This window comes from Dermacentor variabilis, chromosome 7 (genome assembly GCF_050947875.1).
Source record: "Dermacentor variabilis isolate Ectoservices chromosome 7, ASM5094787v1, whole genome shotgun sequence".
Classification (NCBI taxonomy): domain Eukaryota; kingdom Metazoa; phylum Arthropoda; class Arachnida; order Ixodida; family Ixodidae; genus Dermacentor; species Dermacentor variabilis.
The window spans coordinates 86,750,510-86,774,692 of NC_134574.1; the positions used below are offsets into that span (position 1 = coordinate 86,750,510).

The window sequence follows — 24,183 nt, forward strand, 5'->3', positions numbered from 1 at the left end:
GCGCAGCGTTGAAATTTTCGACGAGCATTCTGGGGTTTCCCTTCACGGGAGCATACCGAGTTAGGGTGATCTACGAAACCCAGACAGAGCCGAGGGGCACGCGGACAGGGAACTTCCAATGGCAAATCATTATATGGCTCGTGAGGCGGAAAATACGCTGCTGGCGTTGGCTTCACAGAAGCCATCGAGCCCTCGACCTTATAGGTGTTAATTAAGGCGAAGGCACAAGCTAGGGTGAATTAAGGCACTCGAACCCACGACCTTTGGCGGGAGTCGAACCCACGACCTGGCGCTGTGCGTATACCTTGTGACGAACACCGTTGGCCAGGTCGCGGCGCTTCTGCTGACGTGACCGCAATGCTTTCGCGTTCATCCACGTGGGCCTAACTAAGTGCCCCTCGAATTTTTGAATTAGGTGAGGAGCCCGATCAGCGCTTCGCTCATTAATTCTTTCGCCACTCGCGTTATTTTCGCTTTTTTTTCTTTTGCGAGCAATCGGTGGCGGGCGGCATTTCACGCAATTTCCTGTATACGTTAAAGTGACCAAGCTCACTGGCTGAACTACTGTGTATACTGGCGCTCCACTAGCTGGAAGAGCATGAGCACCATTCACTATAGAGTTGTACACATCACCGCGGCGTCTGCTCGGCAGACGGGTGGATTCGGCCGCAACTGTAATTGGCGTGCTCCCACTAAATCGCGCAGCCTCGCGCCGAGGACGTGCACGAGGGAGCCGAGGGACGGGGGCAGCACGGCACTCACACCAGCTCCCCCTGCCTGAGCAAGGCGCACGCGTTCATCTTCACGATGAGCGAAGGTCGAGGAGCTCCGGGGTAGTCGTCCGTCGACGCCAGCGACGAGCGGGCCGAGCAGGACGCGCTGCGTCTCCTCACGACGACGCTGTGGGGCCGGCTGTCTGCGTTTGAGGAACGAAGGGAGCGCGGTCAATCCCCGGCCGGGAGAGTACGTACAGTGTATACGACCTTCTATATACAACATCGCGACCCGAACTACGGCGAATCAGCGGAGTTTGTGACGAAGAGACGACGGCGGAACATGCGCGCGGATAATTGTATTCGATGCGAGTGTTTCCCGCGGTGACGGGTCTTCGTAATAATGATAAAAAGAAGCGTGAATGAACAAGTAAATAGAAAGAAAGGAAGGTCAAAACGAACGAACCAGCGAACACGCTTACGATAAGAAAACGAGAGCTTGATGTAACATAAGAGCGTAAATAATAATAATAATAATAATAATAATAATAATAATAATAATAATAATAATAATAATAATAATAATAATAATAATAATAATAATAATAATAATAATATCAGCGGCCATTTAGCGGTAAATGCGAGAGCACGTCGCACCTCTTTGAGATCCTGGATGCCTGATTTAAAACGCCTATTCTAGAAGCAAAGTGCAATTGACGACGGCCTATATATATATATATATATATATATACCCGGTTGTTTCAGCGAACACTTTCGATTTTTTTTCTTTAGGTGTCTCTGGCAGATAGCACAATTCTAGTTCATGGGCTGGTCTACTCGAAGAGGCTGGACATTCCTTACAAAAAAAATTGAAATTCATAATTGACTAATTAACAAAGATCACTAATTAAATTACCGACTAATTACCTTATAGCACTTATTGCAATTTACAAATTCCAGCCGGGGAGTTCGCAGAGCGGATCTACTTGGAACGAATTCTCAGGGTGACACTAGTTTCGAGATATTAATTCCTTAACTTTGCGGAGAAATTCATTGGCGTTCGAGTGACTCTTATGCTTCAGTGCATAAAACGAGGTTTCTTTAAGAAAGTAAGTGGAAAGACAGTGCACTTTTCCCGCAAGTTTGACGGTGCAGATCTCGTAAACGGTGTCATCCACACAATTCTTTTCAAGTGGATATGCCTTCCAGTCTCACCCGCTAGAATTAGTAAATTGCGTTATCTGCCATAAAGTAATTACTTAAAAACTTCATTGGTGCATTTTTGTTAATTGGTCGATTATGTATTTCACTTTTTGGTGCAGAAATGCCCACTTCTCCGAGTAGACCAAATCATCATCATCATCATCATCATCATCATCATCATCATTTATGTACAATGCAGGACGAAGGCCTCTCCCTGCGACCTACAATTACCCCTGGCCTGCGCCAACCAATTCCAGCTAGCGCCCTCGAATTTCCTAATTTCATCGCCCCACCTAGTCTTCTGCCGTCCTCCACTGCGCTAACCTTCTCTTGGCACCCGTTCCGTAACCCTAATGGTCCACCGGTTATCTAACCTACGCATTACGTGTCGTGCCCAGCTCCATTTTTCTTCTCTTAATGTCAATCAGAATGTCGGAAATAGCCATTTGCTCTCTGATCCAAACCGCTCTCTTTCTGTCTCTTAACGTTATGCCTAGCATTCTTCGTTCCATCGCTCTTTGCGCGGTCTCTCAAGCTTCTTTGTCAGTCTCCAAGGTTCTGCCCCATATGTCAGCACCGGTGAAATGCACTGATTGTACACTTTCCTTTTCAATAATAATGGTAAGCTTCCAGTCAGGAGCTGACAATGTCTGCCGTATGCGCTCCAACCCATTTTCATTCTCCTGTAAATTTCACTCTCATGATCATGGTTCCCTGGAAGTAATTGGCCTAGGTAAACGTACTCCTTCACAGACTTTAGAGGCCGACTGGCGATCCTGAACTCTTGTTCCCTTGCCCGGCTATTCGTGATTATCATTGTCTTCTGCATATTAATCTTCAACCCCACTTTTTCACTCTCTCTCTGTTAAAGACCTCTATCATTTGTCGTAACTCGTTTCCAGTGTTGCTGAACAAGACAATGTCATCTTCAAAACTAAGATTGCTGAGATATTCGCGGTTGATCTTTACTCCTAATCCTTCCAAGTTTAATAGCTTGAATACTTCTTTCAAGCATGCAGTGAGTAGCATTGGATAGTCTGTGTCTCCTTGTCTGAATCCATTTTTTATACGTATCCTCCTACTTTTCTTGTGGAGAATTAAGGTAACTGTAGAATCTATGTAGATACTTTCCAAGATATTTACGTAAGCGTCCTGTACTCCTTGATTACGTATTGCCTCTATGACTGCTGGCATCTCAACTGAATCAAGTGCCTTTTCATAATCTATGAAAGCCATATAGAAAGGCTGATTGTGCTCTGCGGATTTCTCGATTACCTGATTAATGACATAAATGTCATCCTTTGTAGAGTATCCCTTTCCGAAGCCAACCTGTTCCTTTGGTTAACTAATGTCCAGCGTTGCCCTAATTCTATTGTAAATTATCTGGGTGAATATTTTATATAATACTGGGAGTTAGATAGGGAACCTATACTTTTTCAATTCTTTAACGTCTCCCTTTTTGTGGGTTTGTATAATGTTTGCATTCTTCCAGTTCTCTGGGACCCTTGAAGTCGATAGACACTTCGATAGACACCAAGCATTATGTCTCCTCCATCTTTGAAGAAATCGACTGTTATTGCAACTTCTCTTGTCGCTTTTCTCCGTTTCATGTCTTGCAAGGCCCTTCTAACCTCGTCGCTAGTTTAAGAAAGATTCGTTGCAAGCTGTTCATTACTGCTTCGAATGGAGGTATTGTCGCTCCTCTGGATACTGTACAGGCCACTATAGCATTCTTCCGCTTTTTTTACTACATCGTCGAGATTGCTGATGATATTACCCTGATTATCTTTCAGTGCATACATCTTGGTTTGTCCTATGCCAAGTTTCCTTCGCACTTTTTTCATGCTGCGCCCATTTTTTACTGCTTCCTCAGTCTTTCTCACGTTATAATTTCGAAGATCCCTTATTTTCTCCTTGTTGATCAGTTTTGACAGTTCCGCGAATTCTATCTGATCTCTTGAGGTTGACAGTTTCATTCTTTGTCGTTTCTTTATTCGTTCCTTTGTTACTTGGGAGAGCTTACCTACTGGTTGCCTTGGTGTCTTAATTCCCGCTTCAATTGCTGCCTTTGAAGCCCTGCCTAGTTACGTTTTCATTCATTACCTCTATGTCATCTTCATCTCTCTGTTCTTAGGCTGCATATTTGATTGCAAGTAGTAGCCTGAATCGGTCTGCTTTTGCCCTTACTGTGTCTAGGTTGACCTGCTTCTTCCTTACCGTTCTTATGGATCAGCTGATGGACTAGAATGGTGCTATCTGTCTCAGGCAATCTTTAAAAAAAAATGTTTGAAAGTGTTCGCTGTAACAACCTGTATATACACACTTAGCTCTCCCACCCTCTCTCTACGTTTAGCACGTGACCTGATTCCCACACTTGTCACGTATAGTAGTTCCCACTTTGACACTCCTAATGCTTACGCATTCAAAAGAAAGAAAGAAAGAAAAAAGAAAAGAAAGAAAGAGAAAGAAAGAAAGAAAGAAAGAAAGAAAGAAAGAAAGAAAGAAAGAAAGAAAGAAAGAAAGAAAGAAAGAAAGAAAGAAAGAAAGAAAGAAAGAAAGAAAGGAATATGTGTGTGAATGCGGGGGAAGGGGATGGAGGGGCGACCTGTGGTTATAATTTCTGCTTTGTCGCAGGGATGCCAGGGCCACAGTTATGCTGTCAGACACGCTAAAATTGTAGAGAGAAAGAGAAGGAAACGTTGTTGGGAGCCAGTTGGCCGCTCTGCACTTGGGCATAACGGATCGGGAATGGGAAGAGATGGAGCGTTCGGACAGGTCACACGCACTATAGACAGATCGCGTCTAGAGTCGGGAAATAAAGTTCGTTGCCTTCGTGTGTTTGCGAATCGCTCGCGAAGCCTCCCGGGTCGACGAGGACAGAGGCCACGCCCTCGGGACCTTATAGTTTCGGTAAGAGACCGATTGCACGACGTTACAAGCGATCTGCACGGCCGGCTCAGACCCCTCCAGGTGAGCCGGCCGGCGAGGTTCGCCGAAAGCGGAACGAGGTACTCGACATAAGCTAACCCTCGCATCAGCTCAAGGCGGCGCACGTGCAAGAGTCAGACCATTGCGGCCAACGAGACAGCAGCACACAAATGAGCGAAGGGGCGACACTCGGAAGCCGCAGCGCTCGCAAGCGACCGTCGTACCTGCCTCGCGGTGACCGCGGCTTGCCTCGGACGTCGACGACTCCGACGGACGTTCCGAACGCTCGCTGTCGGCTCGGGAAACCCGTCGCGGCGCGGTGGCCACGGGCGTGGACGGGGGAGCACCGCACTGCTGCAGCGCGGACTCGGAGGCGCACCGGACCAGGGAGGAGGAAGAGGCCGGCGACACGGACACCACGGTGCTCAGGGGAGACGAGCAACGCCTCCTCGTCCGGTGACCAAAGGGCGACAGCGTGGCCTCCATCGCAGCCTATGTGTACGCGCTGAAAAAGAAAAAAAAAAGCGTCGCCGCAGAATAAACCCACTCGGTGAAGCTACGTCACCTAACCGGCGGGGCGTTATGTCCCGAGGATACAGGAAAGCTTTTCCTACTTTTTTTTTTTCAGAAAGCGTAAACGAAAAATATAAAAGATTGATATTTACTAAAAGGTAATAAGTGTTCGCCGCGCACTTCCACGGGTTCGTAGAGACGTTATCTAGTTCTGGTCAATTTGGAAGCGTTGTTATTGGCATATTGGAGTTTCCGCGGTTCCTGGTTTCACCGCGCGTTTCGGCACCGTTTGTCAAGGTGAGAGCATTTTAATTTTCGTTGAGCAGGCTTCGAACACTATAGAGACAGGGCATGAGCTCGTCTTTGCCTTTTCATATACGCCGCTCCGCGCAGAAGACTTGAAAGAAGCTTTTAACACGCTGTTATGGCACGAGATAGCTAGACACCAGAAAAATATCGGCCCTATACGCACAAATAAGCGAAATACCGGAAGCACTACTTCACAAACTTCGCCCGATTGTAATTCTTCCTGTTGCTGTAACTTTGCGAACGAGTATCTGTTATCGGATACTGACACATCCGAAAGTCGCGTTAGAAAAATGCACGTAAATATTTCACGGCTCTGTAGCTAGAAACATCAGTTTTTGTCTGTGGTCAATTCCCTATCATATCGAAGACCAATTCATTCATTCATTCATTCATTCATTCATTCATTCATTCATTGTTGATAGAGAATAGGAAACCGTGACTGACCACACCGTAGCTGCCTAGCTCGCGGCTGACAACTGGACCTCGGTCAGCTGTGTGAGGAAGGAGGAGAAAGGGAAGGAAAGATGGCAGAGAAAGGAAGGCAGAGAGGTGCTCAGAGCTGATAGCTCTACTGGCGTAATACTTAGGCCTAAACTCGCTCGGCAGAAACGCGGAAAGCGACAAATCCCGCTGCGCCCGCTACCTTGTAGGTGCGAATCTCGCTACCTCCGGTTGCATTTGGCCCGCCTTCAATCCTGGCGAATCATTGAAGTTGGCCCGGCTGAAATGTATCGTACCACGCGGTTGGGCCCACTTGGCCAGAGGAGGAATTCCGCGCTCACACATCTGATTATTATGGCCAGGTAATATCTCGTGCGTTTTCATTACCACGCATGACAAAAATGCGCCGTTCTTCTCAGACACCGTGTTAATGGACACCCACGTGCGTAAAGGCGTGCCTATTTCATTACTAGGTCTAATTTGACTGGTTTCTTATATTGAACTAAATTAGAGTTGGACGAATATTCCAGGTTTCAAGTACGAATCGAATATTACACACTAACTATTCGTATCGGTATTCGAAAATGAACTATTGGGTATTTTCGAACGCGCAAACTAACTATATCTTTAACAACAACCGACCGTTAAAGCCTGTTTGCTGTTCTTTGTTTGTTAAATAAGGTATCGCAAATTATCAAAAGTGAATTACGACAACGTTTTCAGAAACGATGCAGAAAAAAAATCGGTAGTGCCAGTTTTGTTTTCAATTTCGTGGCAGAGGCTTACATGACAACCTTATATTTTCACTTGCAGCCTTTCACTTGCAGTCTAGTCACGTTGCAGATTTATCTTTTACGCTACATCCAGTGATGTTTTCCTTGCTTTAATTTTTTCTGCGATGAATGAATACTTCAGAAGTTTTTTTTTCTTTTCTTGTTCCAGAACTTCTTATGTTCTTTTGGTAACCATTTATGATCCTGGTTGTCCTTGATAGCATATTTTTTTTTTCACTAGTAGCACACGCGTGTTACTTATGCCAAAATAAATATTCCTGCTGAACATATATGCGTCTGCGTTTAGGTATTCGATATTTGATTCAATATTTGATGTATACTATTAGTATTCGATTCGCATTCGAAAAAGGTGATATTCGGCCACCTTAAATATAAATGCATCTCTGCAAAGAACCACTACTGAAAGTTGACTTCTCCATTATAAGATATTTTCTGGGGAGAAGCTCGCTTTACACGTTTCCTATACAGGAGATTTTGCCGCAGAAAACGCAATCGGGCGTTCTGAGGCAGATAACTCCAAGAGCACGACTGATCACTATGCTTAATTATATTGTAACCAACAGTTACGACGGCCGTTACTATGGAAACTAGTTTATTCTGGGCGAACCTGTGCCCGTCAACAAAACGTCCCTTGAGCTTCGCTACTTCTCACGTCGTTCTCCCCCTTTTCGCCTGCTGTCGCGTGCCAGTCCGATTCTCGCGCACGAGCCGCCGGTCTGTCAGCACCGGGCCAGCGTTGCCTTGCGGTGCTTTTCTTGACGCTTGCGGTGTGGCGGCTCTTTTAAACGCAGCTGGGATGTGGCGGTCGACTTGTGTTCTCGCAATGCTGGCGGCAATATAGGCATAAGGAACATCGTTTTTCCAAGTAGGTTTAATAACAACTTGCATGCCCTTTATGCACGAATGCTGACACCGCCACCAAACTGAGGTAGCCGTCCTCCAAATGCCGTACGAAATACAATAACTTTGACCAGGTAAAATTATAAATAAATAAATAAATAAATAAATAAATAAATAAATAAATAAATAAATAAATAAATAAATAGTGCAGCTATCACACGCAGTGAAATGTTATTGTGGCCGATTTGGCAAATGGTTGGCTCGGAACCCGTAATCAGTAGGTTGTCAAGAAGCTGTACTGCATTGATGTCACTAAAAGCGCTAGAAACGCGTTGCAGACAAGTCCAGAATCAACTGAAACTTTCTCATTATGTGGGAGATGTAAATGTTTCGGTAAGGTGGTATTCATGTTCATGCTTGGTTGTGAAAATAATTGTGATTTTAAAAAGTTACCGCAAGCAAAACACCTTAATCATCAGTTGTCGGTACCGCTTCCTGTTGTCCCTTTCTTCAAGTCTCGTGTTTTGCTTGCGGTAACTTCCAAAAATCATGAATCACCAACTGGACCACACCCACACTGCTATAAAAATCATAAAGTTAATCAGAAAATTCTAGTTGCCGTAGCGAGTAGTTACTAGCTATTGATTGACTGATTGCTGACTGATTGATTGAATAATTAATTGATTGTTTGAGTCATGGCGATCCGCCGTAGAGCTTGGTTAGGCACTCGCCTGCTTTTGTACAAACAAATTCAGGAAATGCTTGACACGTGTTCCTCGATCAGTCCCACGGTGGCTTAACTGGACAAAACGAAGGACCCGTATACATATTTGACAAATATTTCACATGGCATTTTCTTTTTCGTTTCTTGTCCTTCTTTTCTTCTTTTTTTTTAAGCAAGGAGTTCATATTTATTACTGCCATTCAGTATACAGGGTGTTTCAGCTAACGCTTTCAAGGATCCGTACATATTTGACAAATATTTCACATGGCATTTTCTTTTTCGTTTCTTGTCTTTCTTTTCTTTCTTTTAAGCAAGGAATTCATATTTATTACTGCCATTCAGTATACAGGGTGTTTCAGCTAACACTTTCAAAAATCTTTAAAAGTTGCCTGTGGCTGATACCACAATTCCAATTAACGAGCCGGTCTACTCGAAGCGGCGGACAATACTTGCTCATAAATTGAGATGCAAAGTCAACAAATTAATTGTAAGAAATACTAATTAAAATTTAACTAATTACCTTATGACCCATATTGCAATTTGCAAATTCTAGCCGTGGGGTTTGCAAGCCGGATCCATTTGGAACGAATTTTAAAGATGACGCCAGTTTCGAGGTATAAGTTTCCGAACTTTGCGGAGAAATGCATGAAACACTCTGTATACATGGACGTCCTGCATATTTCGCTTAACGCGTTCGAAAAGAGATGTTGCGCTTACCGCCGCACTGTTCTTGCTGAGATGTTGCAGAAGGATCGCATTTTGGAGTCTACGTCGTTCAGTGCAACACTTGCTGCCGCGACGGCGCAAGCACCCCCCATAAACGATGGCAAATTCGCACTTTTTTTTTTCTCTTAAAAACCAGGCACTTAACTGTGGCAAGTGCTACACTGAACGACGTAGACTCCGAAATGCGATCCCTCTGCAAAATTTCAGCGAGAACAGTGCAGCGGTAAGCGCATCATCCCTTTTCGAACGCGTTAAGCGAAATGTGAAAAAATTAAGTTGTACGTGAAAAAATTAAGTTGTACGCGCAGGGGCACGTACAACTTAATTTTTTCTCCTTCTCTGCTGTCGGCACAAAGCCCGATGAATGGAGAGTGGCCCGAGTTGTTCCAGTGTTTAAAAAAAAGGGGATCGATTAAGATTACAAAATTATCGTCCCATTTCTCTGGCATCACAATGCTCCAAGCTCTTGTAGCACATCGTGGCAAACTATATCAAAGAATTCTTGGCTGAAAACAATGTGCTCACGGAGTTTCAGCATGGCTTCACAAGGGGTGATTCGACTGTGGCGCACTTGGTATCAGTGATCCATTCGTTTGCTTTATCTCTCCACAATAATGGCCAGATGGATGTAATACTTTTAGATTTCAGAAAAACCTTCGATAAGGTTCCGCACGACAAGTTAATCTTAAAACTTCGAATTATCGGCATACCTGACATTTTCATAAACTGGATTATTGCTTACCTGACCAAACGCAGCCAGTACGTTACAACAGGTGAACATAGCTCCGCCACTCTCACAGTCAAATCAGGGGTGCCCCAAAGTAGCGTCTCGGGCCCTTTACTGTTTCTAATGTATATAAATGACATGGTTAAAACCATAACTCCTGGTGTGCAAATTAGACTGTTTGCCGATGATTGAATTTTGTTCAGTGATATAACTTGTCAGAATGACCAGACTGTCCTCGAAAGGAATTTAAATAACATATTGAAGTGGTGTAATGAATGGGGTATGTTTATTAACGCTGATAAATGCGTATTTCTTCGTATTACTCGCAAAAAAAAAACACTAACGTTTTCTTATTCGCTAGGTTCTTCAGCTCTGCGTATGAGACTAACAACTACAAATACTTAGATGTTACTTTGGCTTCCACATTTTCGTGGAACGTGCACATTAATGAAATTTGTTCTGCTTTCCGCAAACTCTGTTTCCTAAGACACAAACTGAAAAATGCCCCTCCTATTGTGAAATTACTGTGTTATTTTTCATCTATTAGACCAAAGTTAGAGTATGCATGTATATCATGGGATCCTTACACCAAGTCAAATATCGCGCGTCTTGAAAAAATTACAAAGAAAGGCAGTTAGGTTTATATTCAATAAATTCGCAAGACTGGACTCTCCCTCGAAAATTATGACAGAAAATTCCATACCCACTCTTGAATCGCGCCGAAAGCTGCTAAGGCTTGAATTCCTTTCCCTTCTTCTCAACAAAAGGCTTGAAATGAAACCATCGACTTACATAACGCCTGCAATAACACGGCACACAAGACAGTATCATCCGGACTCACTAACACCCTATTATGCTCGAACTGACACGTTTAGATTTTCTTTTTTTCCCAGAACAATATCAGACTGGAACGACAGTTCACAGACACAGTGTGACTAAAAATTGTATAAATTTGTACTTGCATGTTCCTAGTTTGTTCTCTTTTGTTTGTATGCTTTCTATTGCCCCTCTGCTTGGATCGAAATGTCTGCAGTATGTACTAAATAAATAAATAAATAAATAAATAAATAAATAAATAAATATCTCAATTGGTATCTTTCACTGAGGTAGCCTTTCTTTTAATTCTGGCCGCATCACTCAGAAAAACAGCGAGTGGCAGTTAAAGTACTTTTACTTGACAGCTCACTTGATTTATCGGCTGGAAGTCCGTGCTTCAGTAACTAACGCACATGCTCAAAAACTATGTTGCAAAGAGATGTGCGCTAAACAAGTTTTTTTTTATTTCTGTTTGTCGTATTTATGGGAAAGTTATTCTGCCTATATATATATATATATATATATATTGTTGCACAGTGCAGTACGCGGAGTTTAAGCTCTTCGTGACTCCAGGCGTTGCGTCAAAGAGCTGCGGCATTAAATTTTTGATATTGGGCATGCCGTACCAAGGGCTGACAACATACTCACTGAGGCTTCACGGCCGCCAGAACGACGTTATATTCCTTCCTTGTTGTACTGTTAGCGCAGGCAGCATCCTCTTCGCATCGCTTAGTTTGTCTTCAAGTGAAATTTGGGATCCAAGGATTTCTTACACGGGACGCTGTTTCGAAACACCGGCAAGACCGTCCGACGCGTGGGTGCTACCTTGTTGCCATGGTTACGCTGGAAACAACGCTCTGCAGAGCCGCGGTGACTATATCGCATTAAGAACTAATCCAACTTATTAAGTAAAGTCAATTTTTGGTACTAAAACGTAAATTTCTTTATTACAATACTTATTTTTATATTTTTTGTATACATGAATATTAATGACTATTTGCTGCGGGACTGTCAAGGGGAAAAAACAAAACAAAACGTGGTTTCTGTTGCGGTACGCGCAAGTTTCGGAAGTGTCTCGTTCCTGCGTACTTTCTCGCTTCTCGCGATAGTTACGGATTGATTGCGCGTAGTAACGCAAGATTGTGAGAGAGCATTTGTTCTAGCTAATACACAAGGGCGGTCTGTTGAGTAGCTGCAAATTTTCGAACCACACAAAAAGGATCAACCGTGACGTTGTTGATATCGGCGATCACCTTTCGAACTGAGTCGTCGCTTCCGTTACCGCGACAATGCAGTCGATCGTCCTACTTCGCCGGTGTCGGCGCCTGATGTCGCCGACTGCTCGGCGCCTGCTCAGGACGTCGCCGGTCTGTCTGGACGCCGACGAGGACGACGTTTCGGAGCTCACGAAACAGCGTTGGGATGTGGTCATCTCGGGAGCGGGACTCGCTGGAGCTGCTCTGGCTTGCGCTTTGGGTGAGAACTGCTACGCCTGCACTGCGACAACGCTTCGGTGTTATTGGACTTTCGAAAAGGCGGCAGTGCTTCTAATAAGTGTTGTTCTATGCAATAGGAGCCGCGGCCGTACCCTGTTCCGCTGCTCATGTCGGTGGCGGGCGCTTCCGAGTACGAGGAAAATGCGCGACTTGCGTGTCGCCTGACCTTACTTTGTCTTTGCGCAGGAACATCGGAGGCGTTTGCGAACAAGCGAGTGCTGCTTGTAGACAGACGTCAACTCCGCTCAGATCACGATGAGGAGAATTGGAGCAACCGCGTCTACGCATTGACTCCGGGAAGCAGGAGCTTTTTGCAAGGTACGAACCCTGTGCCGAACCGCTTTTGCCGAAGCTAAACATCTTCCCTCTGCTACAACAGCCGTTTAGACGAAAAGCAGTTGTCAGTATGAAAGGAAGCGACTGATTTACCTTCAAAACCACTGGCAGTCATTGTGCTTTTGAACTGACATCACCAAACGAGCTTCGAATGTTTGCAAGCAGTAATCTTTGCTTAAATAACGATTGCATTTTCTCTCTCCGGTGGGTCTACGCTGAAGGCAAGTGGCTGTTGCACGAAACGCATCGCAGAAATGGTGTCATTTTCATTATGTCACATACTAAAGAATGTGGCCATTTCGTTCCTCCAAAGTGCACACATATATTAAGGGAGCTAGCAGGAGGATGTAAATTATAATCGTTCAGTCAGAACAATCAGCTTTGTTTTGAACATGATAATGCGTGCTCGCAATTTCACTGCTTGTACAGGTGTGGCAAATCCTGATACTGGAATACAAGAGCACAAAACAAAATTTGTAGAGGTTGCCATGCTTTCTTTCTGTGTGTGTGTGTTTCAAGCGCACCGCAATTGTGATTCCTGAACGTGGCGCTTATATTCCGATGTCAGCGGAATGCAAAAACACATGTGTACAACTCGTGTACAACACTCGACTTGGGCGCATGTTAACAAACCCAGGTAGTTGAAGTGAATCCATGCCCTACACTAAGGGCTCCCTCATAGTTCATGTTTCTTTGGGGCATTGAAACTGACAATCTTTTGGATGGTATCAAGCCACACGTCTCAGCGCCTGCCTTTGTCTGATCAAAGTTGTGGCTCAGCCAAAAGTCTTCTAGCAGTGTTTGCATTCTCTTTGTGAACACTATTAAATAACTATTTGAGGATGAGGCTTATAAATACCGGGAAAAATCATTATTTTTTATTGCGTGCAGAATACACCAAGAATAAGTAAAACAGACGGGAGAAAAAGAACTTTTTGCCAAACTTTTTCAGCAGTAGGGAGGCAATGCCTGGCAGAGAACTGGAAATAGGCTTCACCACAAGTTACATGTCGTTTTGTTTCAAACTTGCGCTGGTAGCTCTAATCATGTGTAAACCATAGATGTACAGTACTCAGTTATTTAAATGCGATACTCGAACAGCATGATGGCCAGTACATTTTTTGTGCCGCCGGTGGGTGCTGTGACATTAAACTGACGCAATTTTGTGTCATGTGAAAGCGAGTCTTTTTCATGCATCGTGAATGCCCTCGGCCCCCTTAGCAATCACCCGCTGCTCCCCAGTGGTGCAAAAGCGCCGGCTGCCATACTGTCTGAGTATCTCATTTCAACTGCTGAGCAATGCATGTTGCATTTGCTTTTATATATTATTATTATATAAGTTAGACTTACTATATATAAGTTAAGCATCCACAACCTCACCATTACCTATGAAATTTCATTTCGTCAGTATAATTTTAGAGTCCTTGCGTTAAAAAAATAAATTCTGTGGCTTTACATGCCAAAACCATAATCTGTAGGCACACTGTAGTCTGGGGCTCTGCGACCTTGTACTTGGCAGCACTGCGCCATTGCCGCTGGGCCACCGCTGCGGAGGAGTCCTTGCACTGACCATCTGTGCCTCTCATTATTTGTGTTGTTTTTATCATCGCTGCTATCCACTCAGAACTATTCTGCAGACTAACATATGCTTTTGTGAGGTCACATTAATTAATCGCAACAAAAGCACCAGATGTTCCTTTTGTGACACAATGGCATGTGTAATTTCAGCTGACTAATTCAGAACATTCATAGTTCAGCTTTTCTGACAGCCTGTCATTGTTTTTCCTCTGTTTGAGTTGGAACTTGATAATGATGGTTTTGTACCTTTTGCTTCGTTTCCACACTCTTTTTTTGACAGCCCTCGGTGTATGGGACATGCTGCCAAAGTCCAAAGTCCAGACAATCAAGCGAATGCGAGTAAGTGGGGCCTGGCTTTTCAGAAGACAATGTATGTGTGTATTACCAGCTATGTGGCGTATTTGCCCAGGTTGTTTAATTAAGCCCAAAGTTGAGCCTTGCCATGCATTCATGCCCTTTTAGTGTCTGTACACTGCTTGGAATTCATGAGGAAGGAATATTACACTGTCCAAGCTCGCTTTTCTTTCTTTTCTTAGTTTCGAAAAATGATTAATAGAACAGCAGTGCACTTTTCCACACATTTTCAAGGTAATTGAAACTTTTGCAGGTCATAGGATATCCAGCTAATCGTGATTTATGCTTTCCATTCTCGCTGGGTTCAATTTCGCAAATACGAAATAGATCCTCACGTCAGTTAAAAGTTAATTCAAAGTATTTTGTTAACTTGTTCATTTGTTCATTAGAGATCACTCTGACCTTGACATCTGCAATCAGAAAATATGTGCTGCCCAAAACAAATTATCTCCTAATCATTCTTCTGCTGTGTGTTCAGTTCACTCAACCTAAGGCCTTCCTACAAAAACTAAGTGTAATAAGCTGGTGTCATTATACAGATTTTACGTAGCAATAATAGGAACATTTAGGTTTTGTACACCCTAAGAAGTGGGGGGGGGGATGCAAACCACCAAGTGTAGAAAAGCATGCAGACATATTTTGGTATATCCCGCAGCAGACGACAGTTTAGTCACAGCTGATGAGCAGTGTGCCCAAGTCAAGCAGTGAATGCACTTGCAGGTTTGGGAATCGCACTCCTCTGCCTCCATTGCCTTCTTTGGGCGCACAGCAGCCAACGAAGTGGCATTTGATGTCGACATGGGCAACCTAGCGGATGCGCTTTATCGTCGACTGGCACAACTACCATCGGAAGTGGTGCGTGTCGTCTCTAAAGTCAAGGTAGGTAGGATTTTTTTTTTTTTATTCCTTTCAATGATTGACTGAGGAGGTCCCACGCTCCAAAGAAACATTAATTATAGAAAGGATGTTAGTGTGGAGGACTCTGGATTTAGATTACCCTCCAGCGGTTTCTCAACATACAACAAAATCTCGAGTACGCAGTTCATTTCCATTTTGCCCCCATTGCAGCGTGATTGCAGCTGGTGGGGATCAAACCTATGACCTGGCGCTCAGCAGCAGATCACCGTAGCCGCTGAGCGGCAATGTCTCTGTGGCTAACAAGAAAATATTGTTGTTATTTTTCTTGTTTCAACAGATGGTGTGATTAATTACTTTGCTCATAAGTAGTCTCCTTTTTTCTTTTTCTTTTTTTGAGCACGTTATTGCACAAATTTGCCTCTGTGACATCTGACTACAGACCAGAGCAAACCTTGGTGTAGAACAAAAACGTGTCGTGCGCCTGTTAACGCTGCATGAGTCACGGCAAATGGCTGTGCATTCTAATGGTGTTATTGAAGCGCCTCACAGCGTTAGTGCTGTGATTGGCTAGTGATGACGGTGGCACTACGGATAGCATTATGGAAACTCATTTGAAAAGTGACCCATGGGCAGAATGCAATGTAAACCAATGTTTACATTGGTTTACATTGAATTCAGGTTAGCACGGTGAAGCATGAGTACTTCACCGTGCTAACCTGAACAAGCAAAACTTGCAAGACACAGCCATGTAAAGACCTTGTTTATGTGCAAGCTGCACCTTCCCAAATGCCAATCTCAAACACGGCATTGTGGTCCCACTCAACTAAGTTAGCTATACTTCCTGTTCACAACCCTGTCTTCCCCTCTTTGAGCTTCAGCGCCTTGAAGCACATATTGTTGAAACAAACATCTAGTCTAAATATACCATGCCATGCTATCTCACTCTCCCCCTTTCTTTTACTGTGTTTTGATTTCTGGCATTTGATGATTGAAGAAGAATTGTGCTCCTGTTTATATTGGCAACAGTATTTGTTCAGTTCATATCAGTGATTGCATAGCACTTATACTGCAAAATAAATTAGTATTCTTTAAATGCAGAGCTGCTGACTCTGTAAGTAGTTTTGTAGCTAAAAATGCACCATCAATAGCACCCTAAAACATGGCAGATTTGAGAGCATGGAGAAAAAATGTTCTGATGCAAATGTAAAAAAGAAAAGAAAAACAAGGGCCTTGAGACTACGTCACTCATGGCAGCTTGCCCTTGACATTGTCCACAGCGTACATTTGTCTGACTGCTATGGAACTGTACTTTTTTGGCAAAGTGGCACATCAATATCATTTATGCTACTGGGCATGTTTCTAATGTACAGCACCTTCCTGCATAGTGGATACAGTATTGCAGGTCATCAGCTCCTAGCAGATAAACGCCAAGAGAATGAATTTTTGAGTTTGTACGCTCGTGACAACAACATTGCTAATGTACATTCCTTCTGGTGTAAATTCCCCGCACTGTTTGTGTTGCAGGTGATGAACTACGAGCTGCCAACATTAGAGAGGTTTGACCCGATGGGCCCTTGTCCACCAGTCAGAATCCATGTGCTTGGAGAAGACAAGCCACTGGAAGCCTCCCTGCTAGTAAGTTCTGGCTGTTGGACATCCTCCCAGATTTTTAATATCGCACAAGTATTGACTGCATGGGGAATGCAATGTGCGAGCACCAGCGCATCTTGCCAGGGATCTGGAAATGGGCATCTTGAGAGTCAGAACTGTTCCTGGTGCCAGGATTCCTGTTTATTAGACGTGCCTTGCGAAAGGTACAAGCTGCGATTTTGCAATTGCACGAAAAAGAAAAACAACAGCATGAGAAACGGGACGAGAAAGGGAGGACGGAACCAGGTGCTCAATACCAACAAGTGCGTTTATTTTGCCTGCCACAATATGTGTACTTGTGCCATTCTACATCAGACAAACCACTCGTATCAGTCTGTGAGAGCATGCTGGTAACTTGAATTGAAAAACAGGCAATAATTTGGCCACTCATTGCGGCAAATGCAAACTTATTTTTGATCAGATGCATATTTTTCCACAGGTATCGTAACACCAGCGCTCGTGAAATCGACGAGGTATTCACTATGCATTGCTGCAAGGTGCCTTCATGTGTCAGCCTTCCATCAGTTGCCCAGATTGATTTTGAGATTACCTGCTTCCATGTCAATGTTGGAGGTTCCTGTTTTGTTTTTCTTTGAGGGCACATGTGTGGCTTTCAGTCGATTTTTAAGTAAAATATATATTTCATTTCAAAATAAATGCGTGTGTTGGCAGTCAATGCCTACTCCAGTCCTCGTTTTCTTGTCCCGTTTGCTGCACTGTTTTTCCGTCGTGAAACCGTACCAAGCTCAATTTCAGACACTTTTCAGTATTGCACTGTGTGCACTGAATTAATTATTTTAAAAAGCTGATCTGATAAAATTAGTTGGCTAGTGATTCTACTGGCAGCTATTGTGGAAATTACAGTCTCCCTCCTCTGCTGGAAATCTGGGCACTCAAGAAAGCGTACTTTCCTGCTTGTAATGCTGAGAGCCAGTCGTCGCTTGAACACCTCCTGCAATGTTGTATGCAGCAGCTCAGTAGAGAATCCCAGTAGTAAATTTAGGTACTGGTAACTGTTAGAAGAAATTGCATTTATTAATTCTGCTTGCATTGTGACCGTGGCAGGTTGACTGAAAGAGTTAGTGGAGTTACAGCTGAGTGTGAAAATTGACGATGAGCTTACAAAGACACAAGAGTGGGTGTGAGATGACTGAAGTATGGCTACATATCACTCGACTTTGTTCATTCACAGATTACTCAGTAGTGCTATCTCATAATGGTTTGGAAAGAGAGCCGTTCACATGACCTAGTGTATTGGTCAGAATGGTGGTTTAACTGGCAAAAGCGATATTCTGACTAATCAGGTGAGGCCAAGCCAATGGCTTGCTTTCCAAGCCGTCGCAAGATTGCGCTCCAACACATACCAAAGCTACCAAGCTGTCTTTCTGTATGACATTGGTATAGCCATGACAAATGAGCACAACAAGTGGACGCTGGACAAGTTCACTTAGGTTGATAAAAGTTTGATTGTACAAAGTTTACTTTAATACAGTCAAACCCGACTATATCGAACCCGTTTACATCGAATTGTTTTATATATCGAACAATTTCTGAACACGGTATAGTTAGAATGCGTATATATAGCATTATTACGCTTACATCAAACAAAAATAGCAGCGACTCCCAATATATTGAACTTCAAGTGGCGGAAAAGTGCCCCCAGAAGTTGGCTTTTCCTCACGGTGGTGGGGAAACCCGGCAGCGCGACTCCATTCAACCGCTTTCCCTACCATGACCGTGCTGCCTAAGGTAAGCCGGTGACACCCCTCTGCAAAAAATGATCCTGGCCCGCCTGCAGCGCTTGCTCAGACAGCCAATCAGAGGCTCTTGTGCCCTCGTCGCGCAAGATGGCGCAAGTGCGAGTTGTCTCGCTGCTTTTCTGGTTCACTGTGTTTGCGCCTTGTGGGCGTTCTCCCGCAGTGTTGTCATGAAGAAGTGGCAGAATTCGCCTTTGGTCGTGAAGCTCGAAATCATAAATCGGGTCAAAGAAGTCGTATGTCCCCACAGTGTGCAAGATGCCGAGGAGCACTCTCAGCACAATCTTGAAGAATAAGGGGGAGATTAGGGCTAAAGTGGCCAATTTCACGACCCGGTGCTTGTGGCGCCCGACGCGTGCGCGGGGCCATGTACAAGTGGTTCATCCAAAATTGCTTTAGACGTGCCGGCATCCGCGTGCTCGGTGATGACTGTAAATTCTGATGAATGCGATGAAGCCGTTGCCGGTGTTGCCGAAGTTTGGAGTGAGCAGTCAGAGTTTCCGGAAGCTGTTGATGAATCAATGGTCGATGAGTTTGTGAGTGCAGATGATGGTGTCGCGACCACGAGAGGGCCCGACAACGAAGACTACATTGCCGACATCATACCGAGCATAAGTGAAAGTGAGGAAAGCAACGATGATCCTTTGCCCACATCCTCCGAGGCGACTCATGCACTCGCACTAGTCCGCTGCTTCTGCGTGAATGTGGAAGGTTGCAGCCTCAGCTGCTCCAACCCTTAGACAATGTGGAGAAGTGCGTGTGTCGCAGGCAGCCAAATTGCCCAAGCAGAAGAAAATATAAAACTATTTGATGGGAAACTAACCTAGTTTCATCAGTAAAACGGTATGTGCTTATATGACATCCAATTCTTTAGCAGGCTTATGTAGAATTATGCTTTATATCAAACTGATAGGTGTTTCTTTGTGTGTTTGATATAGCCGGGTTCGACTGTAAACTCACATGTTTACAGCTTAGACCACTTATGACGTAACTGCTTATACTGCAGGACTAGATATTACGCACTCTATTCAGATTTCCGTTTATCCTCTCACAATACTCAGTGTATATGCATACCACTTATAATGCAGCAGTGGGATACGAAACACGAGGTATAATAAGATTGCTGGAAGATTCCACTGACAAGCGAAGTAGCGAGTGCGCTTCTGAACGACGTGCGTCGGCCAAGGGGAGAGCAACAAGGGTGATGAGGAGGAGGAGGAGACGCATAGCGAGCGAATGAAGGAGGAAAAGAAAGGCCACGGCGGCAGCATGCTTGCGCAGCGTGCACACGCGGGGGCTGCCTAGGGGATGAAGCCTTTTCCTGCGGCTGTTTGTCAACGGCGCGCCGTCCGCATTGCTGCGCATTGTTCCCACATTGTTGCTCTTAGGCTCTCCAGTTTGTGTGCCGACTGATGTTTTTGGGCATGAACGGGGTCGGAAAATTGTTTGGATTATAGGGCAGGCCGAAAAAGTTAATTTTGAGGGTAAAATAAATGTGTTATTTTTACAACACTAGCACAGTGGAAAGATCGGTCAAGCCCAAGAGTGCATTTCGCATTCACCCGTCGTGATGCATGTTGGCGCGAAGTGCAGATGTCATGCTTGCGACCTTGACTCCGTGATGCTGTCAGTTTAAACTGTGCTTCACAAATTTATCGTTTCGCAACGTTGTCCTCATGCAAGCTTTCGCCGTTCCTACCACTATGTACACATACAAACAATTGCGTATGAGTTCGTGGTAGTTGCCAGATAATTGCGTGCAAACCCTGCGCCATGTGTGCTGCCGTCAGTTCAGCTGTGCATGTTGGTCTCACGCCAGATGTCCATTATTTATCTACAGGAATGGATATGTATCGAGGGCAGGCTTCCAGCAACAGCATGCCACTTTACACCTTCGCCAGTTAGGCCTAAGCAGTGCCATTTCGTTGGGAGTTGGCGGCTAAAGTTGTGGTTTGGCGTAGAGTCAGTGAAATGCCTCATGGTGCCCGTATGCACTTGGAAAGCGGAGCAACCACCTCGCCAACGAAAGTGAGGGCACATCCCGGTCGTATGGTTCGGTTCCCAGACACACGCGGCTGCTCGGTCTACATGTTTTGCATTTGCACAGCCTTTGAAAAATGTTGTTTGTTATACCATAATATCTTGTTAATACGTACCCGCATAACAAGTAATTCTGGTTTAAGTACAGTCATGATGAATCCCGCATCCTGTCACCAATGAACTTAATGTATTGGCTGACCACTTAAGCTGCAATCCCTTACCGCAAGCCAAATGGTTAGCGTGTAGTGCATTAATTTTTCGGCACGTACGAGCCAAGAATCATGGCAATGTTGTGCGTGCAGCCCATAGATAGTGAAATTCTGGTGCATGGACTTTTCACGAACATCAGACCCCACCGATAGTGACGTCACAACAGAATGATCATGACGTGTTTCCGGCTCCCATAGCTTCTGGCACTTCCACGCCTTTCACCACTACGATGTGGAAATGGGTGATGCTCCTGTCTGCGACGGGCCGCATGCATTTATCCTCGTGAGGGCGTTCACAAGGTGGGACCTGATGGAGAAACTGGTTTGCAGCCTTGCTCAGTTTGAGGATGCTGTCATCGTTGCAAGGCCGCCACTGTGGCAAGTGGAAATCAGACTTTTTTGCAGCCTGCTCGCAAATAAAACTTGCCTTCATTTATGTTGAAGGGAGAATTAAGACATAGTTCTTTTCTCGCCGGTAAGTTTATAGCTGCTCATTTGCCACTGTCAATTAATTAGCATGTCGCTTAATGCTCCACCTGATCCACGTTCCCCCAATGACGTATTAGCGGGTCTTTGCTGTAGTGCGGTAACACTTATTGTGCCTAAATTTGCAACTTTGAAAAGTTACATTATAAACAGTCTGTGCTGTGTATGGAACATTGGGGTGAAAAGCTGCACCCTCCTGGACTTCCCCAGAGTGCAGCATCTTCAACAGCAGCAGGGAGCTTGTGTCATGTGACCCCATAACAGCTGTCATCACACATGTGGTGGCCTCAAAAGTTATGACTGATGCTGTACCTGTGAATGAACAGTACTAATATATATTTAGAGGAAACAGATGTATGCACATGAAATCTTACCTACCAGGTATGAGAGCTGGTACTGAGGTATTAAGGCCACGCATGGCTAGACTGGAATGCAAGAACACCCGTGGCTAGACAAATAGATAGAACAATAAAGGGTAGTGTTGAAGGATTTAATATTAGTAACTCTCTCGACCAGCCTTTTTATGGTCCCCTTCTTACCTATCTCCTCCCATTTTTTTCTTAATAGTAATACCAGCTTAGTTCTTAAGAGTGACGCACACAAGTCATCTGAAGTCCGTGTTTTCCATATGCCATTCCATGGACACTATTGCGCAAACAAAACGAGACTGGAAGATTATGGCTTGATCAGATAGCGGGTTGTCAGCTGCATGTGAACCTAGAAAGATGTTTGCAAACCCAAGTTTGACAACTGCTGTAATAAGAAACGCAGTTGCCTGCATGCAAAATGTGATGCGTATAAAAGAAAAATACTAAGAACAGCAAAGTCACTGTCGTAGACGGAGCATAACAAAAAAAGAGCATTAGGGATATGGTGTGTATAAAAGCATAGAAAGCATTGATGTCTGACACAGTTAAGCTGCCAACACCTCCATTGTTACAGTTTTATTGAATTGCAGGTGGGAGCAGATGGTTTCAACTCGCAAGTTCGCAAAAGCATGGCTGTCAGGTGCCTCCATTGGAACTACAACCAAAAGTCCATCATCGCCACCGTGAAGCTGTGTGAGGTATGTCACGTTACCAGTGTGCCCTCTTTAAGGTTGCCAACCATTCCAGGTTTTCCAATGCTGTCCTAGCTTTCATAAGAGGGACCTCAGTCCCAACGTAGTTTTGTCAGGACAGCCATGTGTCCTACATTTAGGCCTTGTGGTACCCCAAGGCCTCCTGTATGGCGTCCTTGAATGGGCTCCTCTATTTTTTACAATGCCTGCCTGGTCACTCTATAATACATGAAAGCCAGTGGTCCACTATGGAGGTGCCGCGTTGCCAGACATTCTACACCTGTTGTTGCCAGAGCATTGACAACTCTCCCCACGCACCACTGCCACTCCTTTGCTTCCACATGAAATGCAATGAAAAGGAGTGGATGGGACCCTAGCCACACTGCGTTGACTGTGACCAACTTATGTGACTGTGACTGTGACTTCTAGTGTTCGTGTCGCTGGGTAGGCGTCGCAGAAGTACAGCAGACTATGCTTGGAGCTAGGTTTTTGTTAGGGGCGTGGGTTCACTGCATGCATGTAGAACAATGTGCTAATCAGAAGTGCCCAAATAACCTCCTCAATATCTTCACAGTTTTTGTTTCTGTCTCTGTAAGCAGAGTTACTGCGGAGAGAGCTCTCTCTCCTGTGGAAAGCTCATCATCAGATGAGAGAAACGTCTGTTAAAACTCATTTGACAGATCTTGAAGTAAACAGTATCAGCAGTAATTTCACGGTTGCATTTTAAAGAAGGGTTGTGTATCACAGCATGGCAGACATTAAACAGCCAAGAGAACTAATGAACTTAAACTAAATGTAAAAAAAAAAGAAAACAGAAAAGAAAGGAAGCAGGGTGAAAGCAGTGAACATGGATAATTGCCCATTTATTTCTCCCTTTACCTTTCCTCTATTCCCCATTTTACTGCATAGGTCCCTTGGCAACCCTTCACATATCCCGTCTTATTTCAGTAATGAAAATGCAGCCAGATTTTGGCTTAACAGTCCTGCGGTGGCCATAGAACTAACATTAGTTGAGGCTGCAAAATTTGCCATGAAATTCTTTCTGCTTTTATATGTTCTGCAGTTCTGAAATGTGCCTCTTGTATGTGGTGCTGCCCTTTTAAAGATTTATGCAAAAACCATCAACAATGATTGTCAGGCTAAATGAACTAGCCCTAATGAGCAAGTCAGCGAATGAGACCGCGAGAGAGAAAATGAGAAAGTGTTTTCCTTGCCGACTCTGACCACCAACCATCAACAACTGACCGGCGGGGTAAACTGCTAAGCCAAAGAAAGCTATTTGCTTTAGTAAACCAATTGGGACAGGACTCATACAAGTGACTTATTGAAACTGATTAATCATAGTGAGCTGCCTCCACTGGCCTTAAACGGCAGAGTGCAAGTAGGTTGTGTTTATGCTCTGCATTTATAAGATGTCTGGGATTTGCCAGAGGAGTCTTTATTGTAGGAACGTGGTCAAATCGACATGTTATCATTCCTTACTCATTTAATAATTTGCGGGATCGAATCCTGGCCACAGTAGCCGTGTTTTGGTGGGGGCGAAATGCGAAAGCATCCGTGTACTTAGAGTTAGGTGAAGGTTAAAAAACCCCAGGTGGTCGAAATTTCCGGAGTCTCCCACTACG

The 24,183-nt window shown here is 44.4% G+C and overlaps 2 protein-coding genes across 3 annotated transcripts in view; one reads left to right on the forward strand and one right to left on the reverse strand.

Moving 5' to 3' along the window:
• Positions 1-750: 750 nt before the first annotated feature.
• LOC142586912 (uncharacterized) lies at positions 751-11,526 on the reverse strand. The gene is made up of 3 exons (XM_075697796.1): positions 11,383-11,526; positions 5,069-5,349; positions 751-916 (listed from the first exon to the last, which is right to left on the reverse strand). The coding sequence occupies exons 2-3, from the start codon at positions 5,328-5,330 to the stop codon at positions 759-761; spliced, it is 420 nt and encodes a 139-aa protein (XP_075553911.1). The 5' UTR covers positions 5,331-5,349; positions 11,383-11,526; the 3' UTR covers positions 751-758.
• A 232-nt stretch (positions 11,527-11,758) lies between these two features.
• Coq6 (ubiquinone biosynthesis protein COQ6, mitochondrial) overlaps positions 11,759-24,183 on the forward strand; it is a 39,416-nt gene continuing 26,991 nt past the window's right edge. For both annotated transcript variants that reach the window (XM_075698736.1, XM_075698737.1), the window contains exons 1-6: positions 11,759-12,210; positions 12,417-12,548; positions 14,425-14,483; positions 15,219-15,377; positions 16,881-16,991; positions 22,457-22,564. In XM_075698736.1, the coding sequence (XP_075554851.1) occupies positions 12,024-12,210; positions 12,417-12,548; positions 14,425-14,483; positions 15,219-15,377; positions 16,881-16,991; positions 22,457-22,564 (756 nt within the window). In that variant the 5' untranslated portion in view covers positions 11,759-12,023. The remainder of the gene's footprint in view (positions 12,211-12,416; positions 12,549-14,424; positions 14,484-15,218; positions 15,378-16,880; positions 16,992-22,456; positions 22,565-24,183) is intronic.

Coding starts and splice junctions, on each gene's coding strand:
- LOC142586912 (XM_075697796.1), bottom strand. CDS start 5,330: ATGGAGGCCACGCTGTCGCCCTTTGGTCACCGGACGAGGAGGCGTTGC. Junction 917..5,068: donor CCGCGGTCACCGCGAGGCAG/GTACGACGGTCG, acceptor CCTCAAACGCAG/ACAGCCGGCCCCACAGCGTC.